We start from the raw sequence: 11278 nt of genomic DNA on the forward strand, positions 1-11278 counted from the left end.
GGCCACGCCCACACCGCGCCCCCACCACCGCGGCGTATCGCGTAGGCGCGTACAGCCAATAGGAACCGCGCGAGGGGGAGTGCGTCACGAGGTCAAAGGTCGCCGCGGTGGAGACTTCCTGGATGTAAACACAGATGTAAACAGAGCGACGTGTTAGAGGACAGGTGAGGGGCTTTAACCTGTGTCTGCTGTTTGAGTGCGTCTCACATCACATGTGGAGGCTGTGGACGAGCGGGCGGAGAGGTTCGATCCCAGTCTGAGTTACCGAAGTGTCCTTGGGCAAGATACTAAACCCTGTACACACACAGACTGTATAACTACAGACTGTATAACTACAGACTCTATACACACAGACTGTATAACTACAGACTGTATAACTACAGACTATATAACTACAGACTATATAACTGCAGAATGTATAACTACAGACTGTATAACTACACACTGTGTACATACAGACTGTACAAATACAGACTATATAACTACAGATGATATAAATACAGACTATTTAAGTACATACTATATAATTACAGAACATATAACTACAGACTATTTAACTACAGACTATATAACTACAGATGATATAAATACAGACTGTTTAACTACATACTATTTAAATCCAGACTATATAAATACTGATTATATAAATACAGACTGTATAAATACAGACTATAAATGAACTGAGACAACTTTGTTTATATGAATTGATTACCCTTTATATTAGTTCATTTTCTAAATATTTTAGTCATATATAAATAAAGGTATTGTTATTGTTGTCATTATTATTAATATGATCATTATTTGAATGTTTTCCAGCTCAGAGACATGAGGCTCTTATCGAGGGCGGTGCAGGCTGCAGTGAGTCAGAGGGAGCGGAGCCGCAGACACTTCTGGGGTTGGCTCAATGCAGTTTTCAACAAGTGAGACAACATTCACCTGCGGATTAACTGGACACGTGTGGCAGCTACACAGTGATGCAACAAGAAACATAAAAGTGCTGATCAGAGGCAAAGAAATATAAAAGAATAGATATAAACTAGACTCTGCACCCAGTAGACTGCGTACCTGTGGTCAGCTGTAGCAAATATTAAATGACGAGATGAAATACAATTAAATCATTTTACCTCGATTGATAATATCACACGGACTGCTCTGTGGCCTCTGGCTGTTAAATGTGGCCACATTTTAAGAAATCTGCTCAGTTGTTTTTGTATAATTTTGCTTTCAAACAAACCTGCAAAACACAAATGTACAGGGGTCTTTCATGGTAAACAAATAAATATTATGATTATATGGTCTAATTGGACACGTTTTCAGACCCTGACGTTTCCTGTGGTCTTATTCATTTAATTTAACCAACAGGCAGAAATGATCTCAAATTAACTCTGAAAAGTTGTGAAACACAGAAAAACAAACAGATGTTGAAATAGTTTCAGTATATTTGGCTCAGATGACCTGGTGGGCAGTTTGACAATTAGACTTTATATTTATTTACCCTCTTCTTACGTCCATGTAACAACCTAACATGACCCAGCACTGTCATCAGCGTGTACTTGTACTACTGTACTTTGAATGTTTGTCGATCTTCTCTCAGGGTGGACTATGAGAGGATCAAATCTATCGGTCCGGACCGAGCTGCAGCAGAGTGGCTGCTGAGGTGTGGAGCCAAAGTGAGGTTCCAAGGTTTCGATCGGTGGCATCACGACTACAACGGACTTCCAACCGGACCTCTGGACAGATACAAGATCCAGGCCATTGATGCCACTGAATCATGCATCATGTACAGGGGCTTCGACCACCTGGGTCAGTGGAGAATATTATGTTCTTGTCCTAGTGACTTGTCCAATCCTATGTCTGCAACATTTCCATGCAGCATTCAGCAGAATCAAACTTCACTTAAATTCACTTCTTCGTGGTCCTAGATTTAACTTTTTCAAACCTGCCGAGACCCTGCTATCAAAGTCCGGTTCAAATTAAATATTAAAGCTGATCTTCAGAAAGTGTAAATTTGGCATCAACTATGTTAACATGAGCTTGACTTCGGCCACTGACCTGAAAGTGATAACGGCTCTTTGTTAACAAGAAAGGAAAGATAAGGGTGAAAGTGCATCTCTCCAAGTCTGATCATCCAAAAGTGACGCAAGCGACCGGGATGTTTTACAAAGAACGGACACGGATAGTTCCCCATCCCTTGTTAACTGCAGCTCTTCAGACGTATGTGTTTTTAATTTAAACTTTATCATATTGGAAAAAGCTGATGTTCGTTTTTTGTGTGTGATTTTTTTCTAGATGGTTTGAAACATGTGGAGGAAATAAAGTTCAAAAAGTGCATCTACCTAGAAGATACCTGTCTGGAGAGGCTGAGCTCCATCGAGACTCTGCAGGAGAGTATGTACACAATGGAGGTGGTGTCGTGTGGGAATGTGACCGATAAGGGCGTCGTTGCGCTTCACAAACTCAAGTAAGTCTCAGGACGTAACCTTCGAAATCTTTTCTTCTGTCCATTTGTGTAACACTGAGGATTTTCTCCATGCAGGAATCTGGAGTATCTGTTTCTCAGCGATCTGCCGGGAATCAAAGACAAACAGACGACAGCAGACCGACTGCAGACAGCACTCCCACGTCTGGATTTAGCGCTGGACCTGGACTGACAGCTTTTGTAGAGCATGTTCTGTAATGTAAAAAAACCCAGGAAAGGAGGAAAGTAGCGCATGTAGGGCTTTGATTGTACGAGAAGCAGATCCTTAAGTTCATGCAAATGTATGCCGGCCTCCAAGGCTTAAGTTGTGGAGATACTGCTTATAGTGTTTTGAAAGCTTGTGTGATCAAATGGTAAAGAGACAGTCCAGCAAAAAAGACAGAAAAGTTAAAGCACTTCTTTTTTTGATAGGTTGAACAATTCTTTACTTTATTATATTCTCAACATTGTGTGGGTCCACTGGTAGAAACAGTTCGTAAAAATTCTGAGGATTTCCAGGATTCAGAGTCTTTCAAATCATTTCTCTTTAGATTAATTTGGCATTTGTACAATATCTGAGGCGGGACGGATGTCTGAAGGCATCCTTAGCACCAAAGCTCCAGAGATAACGAGTACAATGTGGTGTTGTTACTGCTGAATGACAGCGAGGGTGAGTTGAGGGAATGTTTAAAACTGTATTCACTCATGATGTCAATAAATATTTACAGAAATGTTCATTAGTCGTGACCAAAAAAAGTCTGAGTCCTACATTATTTAACTTATTCAAGACAAAACTCAACTAGCAAAAACATGTCACTCTTGTTACATAGTCCATCATTTTATAAAAAATACATTTGGCAAACTGGGCAAGGCAGTACGTCGTAGTTTTACCTTCAGTCTACTCAGCGACTACAAGCAGAGCGGCACGTCGCTCCTCGTCTTTACACATCTACACAGATTACAAATCGACTTGAAATGTAGGCAACGTACATAAACCAGCCTTTCCGACTCAACACGCTGGGAATAGTGCATAGACTGATCACCTCATGTGGAAAACAAACTTTTTAAAAAGTGGTGGAATCCTCTCGAAACCGTGTCGCTTCACCCCCTGAGTGTTTTTTTAGAAAACAGATGATCGATGGTCAGGATTTGAATTCAGATCAGGATCAGTGTGTTTAGATGTTGGGGAGGTGATAGTTGAACCTGCGCAGGTTGTTGTAGTACTTCTTGTTGTCCAGCGCTGGGAAGATGCTGCTGCCGGTCAGCTGCGGCAAATACTGGACGGAGAAGAAAACATTTTTGAGGACAAATTATTTCAACAAAATCAAAAAACCTGGACTTTTCCCTCTGGTCATGAAATGTGAAAGTATACGTCACCAAACTTTGCTTTACAACCAGTTTCCAGGGGTTTAGTTAATTCTACATAATAATAATTATAATGGGTGACACTCATTTCAAGTTATAGTCTGTACATAAAGATAATTGATATGAAAGATCCACAAAAGTGAAGCCAAAATATCTCAATTGCCCCCTGGTGGCTGGCTGCAGTATAGGTCACAAACCCTGCATCCTCCATGTTAGTGGATGGGACATGGACCAAACTAAAAAAAAACACGTCAGCTACATTTTTCTCAAAGATGGTGTCTATCATTTTCTCATCACACTGATGTTTCTTCAAACATTCGTCTTTCTAATAAGTTTTAATTTGTTATTTTGAGTTATTAAAACAGCGAAGCGTCGTGATTGACAGCTGAGACTGACTTGGTTTTTCTGATTTGTTTGATAGTGATAATGCAAGATGGCCGCTCCCTTATCTGGGATATTTTGGCTTCATTTTTGGACAACGGGAGGAAGTGACGACACATCGTCCATCTTCATTTACAGACTACAGATGTTTTAAATACAGAAAAATATATCGAGAAGCATTTGATTCTATTCCAGTGTTTCAAAACATAATGCATCAATAAAGTGGAGCGGTATTTCCCTCATTGAATGTCTGAATGTAAAACCTATAAAACCACAGAAAAGTTTCATTTAAGTTTGAAGTTTCTTTCACAACATGAGGCCGCTCACCCCGGGGGGAAGCTGTTTGCGAGGGAAGCGCGTCCTCTTGTTGCTGGAACGATCCTGCTCACGAGACGAGATCTGGCTTTTTCCTCGCAGGTTGTCGAAGTACGGATGCAGGAGGAGCTGCTCACAGGTCAGACGCTCGGACGGGTCCATCCTCAGACAACCCTGAACCATCGGCGGCGGACGGGGGACAGAGAGCGAGAGCTAGTTTTTCTTTGACGATCAGCTGAATTTACTCGGGATGATTTGAGAACACAGCTCTTTCACAAGAGACGTAGTAAAATATGCACATTTATCAAGATTCAAATCCAAATCATGTGTAGCTTCTGCGTTTTATTTTAAAAATACATTTGATTTGTATTTTTCTGATGGTAACATCTTCACCTTCATGAGACTCAGAGCCTGATGTGAGAGGTTCGGATATTTCTGCTCCAAAGGTTCCTACGCAAACAGAAAATAAAGCTTATGTTCGATAAGGCACATTTCACATTCTCCTGTATTTCTTATTTTGAATTTACATCTTTTATCTTTTTCATGCTGAGCTAAACCGGCAAAACCACCTCACCATCTCTTGTGGCTCTGGGATTGAAACTCCGCTGAAGAACTGGTTGTTGCTGAAAACCTGCTGATGTCGAGGGATCAGATCTCCTGCAGAGACCAAGACGGAGGAACGTCACATATACACATAAATCACGTTAGCTCATTTGTTGCAGAGGTAATTCTGTACACGGAGTCGTACAGCTTCACATCATCAGGTCATCACAATAAGGAGACGTTATAAAAAAACAATCTCACCGAGCGTCTTTCTGATCAGGTACAGTTGGTCCATGTCGGACTTCCCAGGCCACAGAGGGATCCCCGACATCAGCTCGGCGAACACGCAGCCGATCGCCCACACGTCCACGGGGGCCCCGTACTGAGTGTCCCCCACCAGCAGCTCAGGGGCCCGATACCAACGAGTCGCCACGTAGTCTGTGTAGTAGTCACATGGACCAGCTGATGAGACACACACACACACACACACACACACACACACACACACACACACATACATAGATGTACCATGTGAAACAAATCCATACAGAAAAGCCAAATAAAGACATTTATTTTTTAAACGTCTTTTTGCAGAATAAAACCACAACTTGGTGAAGAATAAATATTTGGATTCTTTCTCCATGTTTTGTGTGTTTTATTCAACCTCTCTTTAAAATTAACAATATACTCATTGATTAATATTTAATTTGCAAATGGTTTATTAATTCCTCTTTTTATTGCCAATTCAATTTAATTGAGTCTATTTATTTAAATTGAATTTGCTTGTTTTCATTGCACAGCTCAGTTAATTAATGAAATGTTTTATCACTATTACTGAAACCTACTTTAATAAACGACTGGACCTTTGAAATGCTAACACAGACACGTCCACCAGGTGTCACTGTCAAGTCCATAAAGTCTGAAAGTCTTACTGAGAATCCTGGCAAAGCCAAAGTCACAGAGTTTGATGACCTGATGTTTGGTGATGAGGATGTTCTCGGGTTTCACGTCTCTGTGGATGCACTGCAGACACACAAACATCACTGTGTGAATTTAAACATGTTCACAGTTGTTGTCTGGAGACGCTGAGGATAAAGGGCCTGTGTGAAAGAGAAGGGGGGGGTCCAGTTAAACAGGGGTGTTTGTTGTGTCTAGGTGATGCATTAACTGTCGGTCAGCCAGGGGGAAGGAATTCTTGTTGAAGAAAAGAAGAAGAGGAGGAAGAGGAGCCATAAAGCAGAGGGCCTGGTGGGAGCTGGAGGAGGGAGGAGACCTGAGGAATTTCAAAAACAAGCTGAGGAGAAAAATCCACTGAATCCTTCACAGAGTCACTCACTTACATTTTGTTTGTGGCAGAAGTTTACAGCCTGAAGCGTCTGCCAGGTGATGCTCTTCACAAGGTGCTCGGGAACTCTGCAAAACACAAGACTACACGTTAGGTCCTTTAAAAACCTTCGTCTGAGGGACAGATAATGACGACACTGGAAATAATAGTTTGACGAGAAGCTCACTTACTGATATTATTTCAATTAACGTTATATCTTCCTGAGTAAACTCATTATCTGCTTGGACCAATTCAATCTACATTTGAGTTCACTAGATACAGTCCCCTAATCAAGTCCAATTTTTTTTTCCCCAATCACAATCAATTAGTTATTTTCTGAGAAATCAATGAAAACGTTGAAAATCTCGTTAAAGATCCAGATGTGCACCAAAATCTAATGGGTTCCATTCTGACCCATACATCATCCTTCAGTCCTGCTGATTAACGCACAAACAAACAAACAAGCACTGAAGAAAACAACCGTCTTGGTGGAGACAACTTCAAGTGATTGTCATTTTAAGAATAATACATAATATTTCATATCTAACCTGATGATAAATCTCTAAGACTCTTTTAAATGTGTTTGAATAAAGTTAAAGTTTTAAAAAAGGAATCAAAACATTTGGTGAGAAGACGACAGTGATGTTAGCAGCTTTGCACATAGATGATGAAGTTTTATAATTAATCCTGACTTGAACATCTGCAACAGATTTAATGTCGACCTCATGGTGGCGCTGTAGCAGAGGTCAGGGATCAATAAAGCACATAAACCAGTGAGATTGATCCTCTGGGGACGTTGAATGTTGCCAGCATGACTTCAACCAGGACTCGGTTTGTGTGTTAGAGGAGAACGAGGGAGAAGAATCGAATAAAAGAAAAGATGGATGTGTAACTTTGTTCCTGGATGAAGGGAGAGTCTCTGTGACTCCAGTTTAGTTCCTCAGACACGTCTCGTCCCTCTGGACAGCGTCAGGAGACAGTGAGCGGCCCGGCCGCTCCCATCGTGAGGCCCGATGCTCAACACTGAGGCTTTGTTGCTTCCAGGGACCAATCGTCCATCAGTGTTTCCGTGGAAATGGCTAAATCGAGCCCTGTGACTGGCAATTAATAACAATCTCCGCCCCTTCTCCGCACTTTGTTTTCTCCTCCGTCTGCGTCCAGAGGGCTGCAGGCCAGAGGAGGGGGGGGGGGGGGGGGGGGGGACCAGACAGCGAAAACACTCCGTATAAAATGTGGCCGAGCAAGACATCCCCTCGACAGCAAAGCATTCTGGGAGAGCATCACTGTAAACATTCCACAGTGGACGGGTCAGCCTCCCAGGAGACCGACACTGAGCCCATCAGAGTCGCACAAAGCCCAGTGCACTGTGTGGTGTATATGTAGTGTAGCAGTAATAGAAAGTACACAGGACTTTGTTAAATGAAACGCAACCAAAGTCAGATTTATACCGGTCAGTATCTCAGTGGAACAGTTCACTCGGCTGTGAGTGTGTGCTCCGACTCTTTTTATCACACAACCACTGCAACGTCGAGATCAGACCTGTAATCTGTTCAAATCTGCATTTGTATCGTTAGTACATATTAAATCTTCTCATGTCTTTGTACTGCGTATTCTTATTTTGTTATTGTACATTTGTTCTGAAAAACACACATTTTATAGTATTACGTACATTTATATTATTAGTACTTGCACCGAGGAGGTAATGTTTCCAGTTTGTTTGTTTGTCAGCATGATTACAGAAACACTGTTTGGTGGAAAGATGGAACACGAGACAGAAGAGGGTGTGGATCCGGACAAAGGGGCTGATCCAGGATTCAGTGTTTGTTGATTTTCTAAGAGAATCATTCATTCGGATATTTATGTTTGTGCAGTTTTGTTCACGTCCCGAAAAAAAAATCCACATCTAGTGAAACTTAAATGTAGTTTCATAGATTGTTGGATTAATCGAGCCGCTAACAAATAGAACTAGAAACTTCTAACTACCACGGAGGTGCAGCTGATATTCTAGTTTTTACTTGTGCTGCAATGGAGCCTGAAAACATTTTTTTAAAGATGATTACAGTTTATTAAAACAAACTAAGTGGACGTATGTCTTTGCTGTCATGGAGGTAAACAGAGTCTCTCACCCTCTGGGATGGCGGTCGAGCTCGTTGAGGACCGTGTGATCGCAGTACTCGAAAACCAGGTGAAGCTTCCGCTTACGACGAAAAACCTCGATCAGGTTGACCAGGTTGGCGTGTTTCAGTTGCTGCACACACGCACACGCACACGCACACACACACACACACACACACACACACACACACACACACACACACACACGAGGCAGAAAGAGACATGAGTTCCGCACATTATCAGGAAAAGGCAACAACACACACAAAACCAGTTAAAGTGATTTTAGGAAACCAGTCCAGTCGGTGGTCTGGAGGACGATCTGCGGTTTGCTCTTATCAAACAGACTGAACTGTTTCCAGATGGTAATAAACATGCTGTTGCCCCTGACAACCCGTCCCCATCCTGTCGTATTTATGAGCCGCTGGAGTCCAGCAGGCCGCTAACACTCCCACCCACAGCATGACTAATTAAACCTCCGACCACTGTACCAGAACATCTCAGAACATGGAACATATGAAAGAGACAGAATAACATTAATATTTAACTCAGCTGTCGATGTCCACGTCTGGTGGGAAACACTGAGACACACACTCAGAGAGATTTAGATCGATTAACAGACATAAACAAAACAGGTCGAAGCTTCTTGAGTTGTTAAAAGTTGCAGAATTTCTACTTTTCTGTTATCAACCTCCGGAGGTTTCATGTTTTAATGGAGACACTTCGAGTCGCTGCAGAGCTTCTCCTCCGTCTGATAACAGCAAACCGCTTTTAAACCAGACGTCTTCTGTGCTGCAGCCACAAGAATGTTTCCCCTCTGCACAATTAACTGCACGTCGCCCCTCCTGCTGCTCCGCACAACACACAGGAGAGCGAATCTTTGTGTCTTTGTCGTTGTTTGCATGAATTTTGAGTTTAAAGAGAGACGTGTGTGGAGCCCAGGAGACTTCATGTGTGGTTTAGGAAAAGTTCGTCATCAAAAAATAAAAATGCTCTTTGAAAGTCAAAATTTAAGTTTGGTTTCACTTAAGAAGGAAGAATTAGCTCAAAATTTAGATTTAAAAATGTTCTTGAAATGAAATTAAACCTTAATTTGATGAACTATCTCAGAATTCTGATTCTCAGGATTGTTTTCTTAATTTGAAGTCAGACTCAAAAACCCATTTGGCTTGAACGTGACCTCGTGTGTGTGTTGTCACCTTGAGCATCCTGATCTCCCTCAGTGCGATCTTTCTGATGATGGGATCGTCCTCCGACTCCACGAACTTCTTGATGGCGACGATCTGCCCCGTGTCTTTGTTTCTGCACTTGAAGACGACGCCGTAGGAGCCTTCTCCGATCTTTCCGATCTTCTCGTACTTCTCCATCCTCAGGTCGAAGAGAAAATAAACACTTGAGTCCAGGGAGGCGAGAAAACTGAGGGAGGATTCTCCACCTGCTGCTTTAAGTTCACACAGTTATGGTCAGAATTCATATTATGATTCACACTAAGGATAAAATGAGGCTTTGATCTCAGAGAAATAACAGTGAGGCTTTTATAAACTGATTCAGATTCAGCTGTTCATGTTATTACTTCAGATATTTTGACAGTTGTGAGTTTCATCCTGTTTAATTCTCTGAATACACAGAGAAGATTACAGAGTTCTGATCTCGTCAGTTCTTTGAAAGTTTATTTCTATGAAACACATTTTGTGCGACATCAATGTGCTTCAAGATTAAAAAGCAGAAATTAATAATAATATAGTTAATAAAAATGGACGGTTTTCTTTGACCACATGCTAAAAACAAGCTTGTGTGTGTTTTAATCTGTTTTTAAGAAGAAAACTGTTCAAGATCTTTGGTGGATTTCAGAGAGTGACTCCATATCCACTGATCAAGACTTTGCTGTTAATAAATCAAATAATGATAAATTTCTTTCGCAGCACTGTTACTTTTTATTTGACTCTGTTACTCCCATTAAAGTCATTTTAAATTCTTTATATAATATTGTTGCTTTAACATTTCATTATTTCTCAAACACTTTGAATCTCTGACTGTTTCTCTCTACAAATACACGTTCTACTGCTTCAAAATGAATTTTAAAAACCGAGCTCAGTCGAGTTTCATGCGTTAGGGACTAAATGCAAATTTGACCTCTTTAACCAGAAGACAGATTTAATTGCAACATTACACCAGCCTGCCTACAGTCACATTACGTAAGGAAAAACATTTGCAATGCAAAGTCTACTGGTGATTTCCCAGAGGAGAGAGAGAGAGAGAGAGAGAGAGAGAGAGAGAGAGAATAACACAGAGGATGAAATCAGAGATCTGCACTGACAAACTGTTACAGTCAGAACACTCAGGATTAAATCCACAGATTTAAATATCATGAAACATGAACATCATGAAAAGTGTTTCATGTAAACTCTGACTCAAGTTTCCCAATGAAACAGCTGATGACACAATACTCTTCAGAAACAAACCTCCAGACTTGAATCAGCTGATGTGAAATGTGTGAACTTACTTTGTGTCCGCAGGTGATTCCACAGGTGACAGAAAGAGGAGGAGTTCTCTCTGCTTCTTCTTCTTCTTCTCCTCCTGCAGACACAGACCTTCCTGCTGGAGGACCTCAGCTCTTCTGTTTCAGCTGTTTCAACTCTGCTGCTTTAAAGATGCACCACCACCTCACATCCGGCCGCAGCCTTCACAATAAAACTCACCCAGCCAGCAGCACTTTATTCTCTGAGCCTTGATGTTTTCTCATTGTTTTAGTCATTCTTAATTAACAACTGACCCATTTA

General features: G+C 41.4%; 2 protein-coding genes across 6 annotated transcripts; one reads left to right on the plus strand and one right to left on the minus strand.

The window, feature by feature from the left end:
- The first annotated feature begins 9 nt into the window (after positions 1-9).
- dmac2l (distal membrane arm assembly component 2 like) lies at positions 10-2696 on the plus strand. Of its 3 annotated transcripts, none has more exons than XM_020097957.2 (5): positions 10-164; positions 817-920; positions 1595-1803; positions 2290-2461; positions 2537-2696. In XM_020097957.2, the coding sequence occupies exons 2-5, from the start codon at positions 826-828 to the stop codon at positions 2649-2651; spliced, it is 591 nt and encodes a 196-aa protein (XP_019953516.2). In that variant the 5' UTR covers positions 10-164; positions 817-825; the 3' UTR covers positions 2652-2696. The 3 variants fall into 3 exon arrangements, with proteins under 3 accessions (XP_019953516.2, XP_019953515.2, XP_069391940.1); XM_020097956.2 differs by having other exon boundaries at positions 59-243; XM_069535839.1 differs by having other exon boundaries at positions 110-279.
- A 182-nt stretch (positions 2697-2878) lies between these two features.
- Positions 2879-11164, minus strand: cdkl1 (cyclin dependent kinase like 1 (CDC2 related kinase)). Of its 3 annotated transcripts, none has more exons than XM_020097951.2 (10): positions 11002-11164; positions 9698-9866; positions 8513-8634; positions 6403-6475; positions 5995-6085; positions 5324-5524; positions 5094-5176; positions 4913-4969; positions 4532-4693; positions 2879-3735 (listed from the first exon to the last, which is right to left on the minus strand). In XM_020097951.2, exons 2-10 carry the CDS (start codon positions 9863-9865, stop codon positions 3634-3636), a joined length of 1059 nt encoding a protein of 352 aa, XP_019953510.1. In that variant the 5' UTR covers position 9866; positions 11002-11164; the 3' UTR covers positions 2879-3633. The 3 variants fall into 3 exon arrangements, with proteins under 3 accessions (XP_019953510.1, XP_019953511.1, XP_069391939.1); XM_020097952.2 differs by having other exon boundaries at positions 9698-9939; positions 11002-11160; XM_069535838.1 differs by having other exon boundaries at positions 9698-9936; positions 11002-11118.
- Positions 11165-11278: the final 114 nt, after the last annotated feature.

This window comes from Paralichthys olivaceus, chromosome 12 (assembly GCF_024713975.1).
Source record: "Paralichthys olivaceus isolate ysfri-2021 chromosome 12, ASM2471397v2, whole genome shotgun sequence".
NCBI lineage: Eukaryota > Metazoa > Chordata > Actinopteri > Pleuronectiformes > Paralichthyidae > Paralichthys > Paralichthys olivaceus.

Bases quoted from the DNA above. Each gene is read 5' to 3' on its own strand.
- cdkl1 (XM_020097951.2), bottom strand. From the start codon at position 9,865: ATGGAGAAGTACGAGAAGATCGGAAAGATCGGAGAAGGCTCCTACGGC. The intron at 6,086-6,402 runs GTAAGTGAGTGA...GTGTGTCTGCAG, and splicing joins ACTTCTGCCACAAACAAAAT to TGCATCCACAGAGACGTGAA. The intron at 5,525-5,994 runs GTAAGACTTTCA...GTGTCTCATCAG, and splicing joins TGGCTTTGCCAGGATTCTCA to CTGGTCCATGTGACTACTAC.
- dmac2l (XM_020097957.2), top strand. From the start codon at position 826: ATGAGGCTCTTATCGAGGGCGGTGCAGGCTGCAGTGAGTCAGAGGGAG. The intron at 921-1,594 runs GTGAGACAACAT...ATCTTCTCTCAG, and splicing joins CTCAATGCAGTTTTCAACAA to GGTGGACTATGAGAGGATCA. The intron at 1,804-2,289 runs GTCAGTGGAGAA...ATTTTTTTCTAG, and splicing joins CAGGGGCTTCGACCACCTGG to ATGGTTTGAAACATGTGGAG.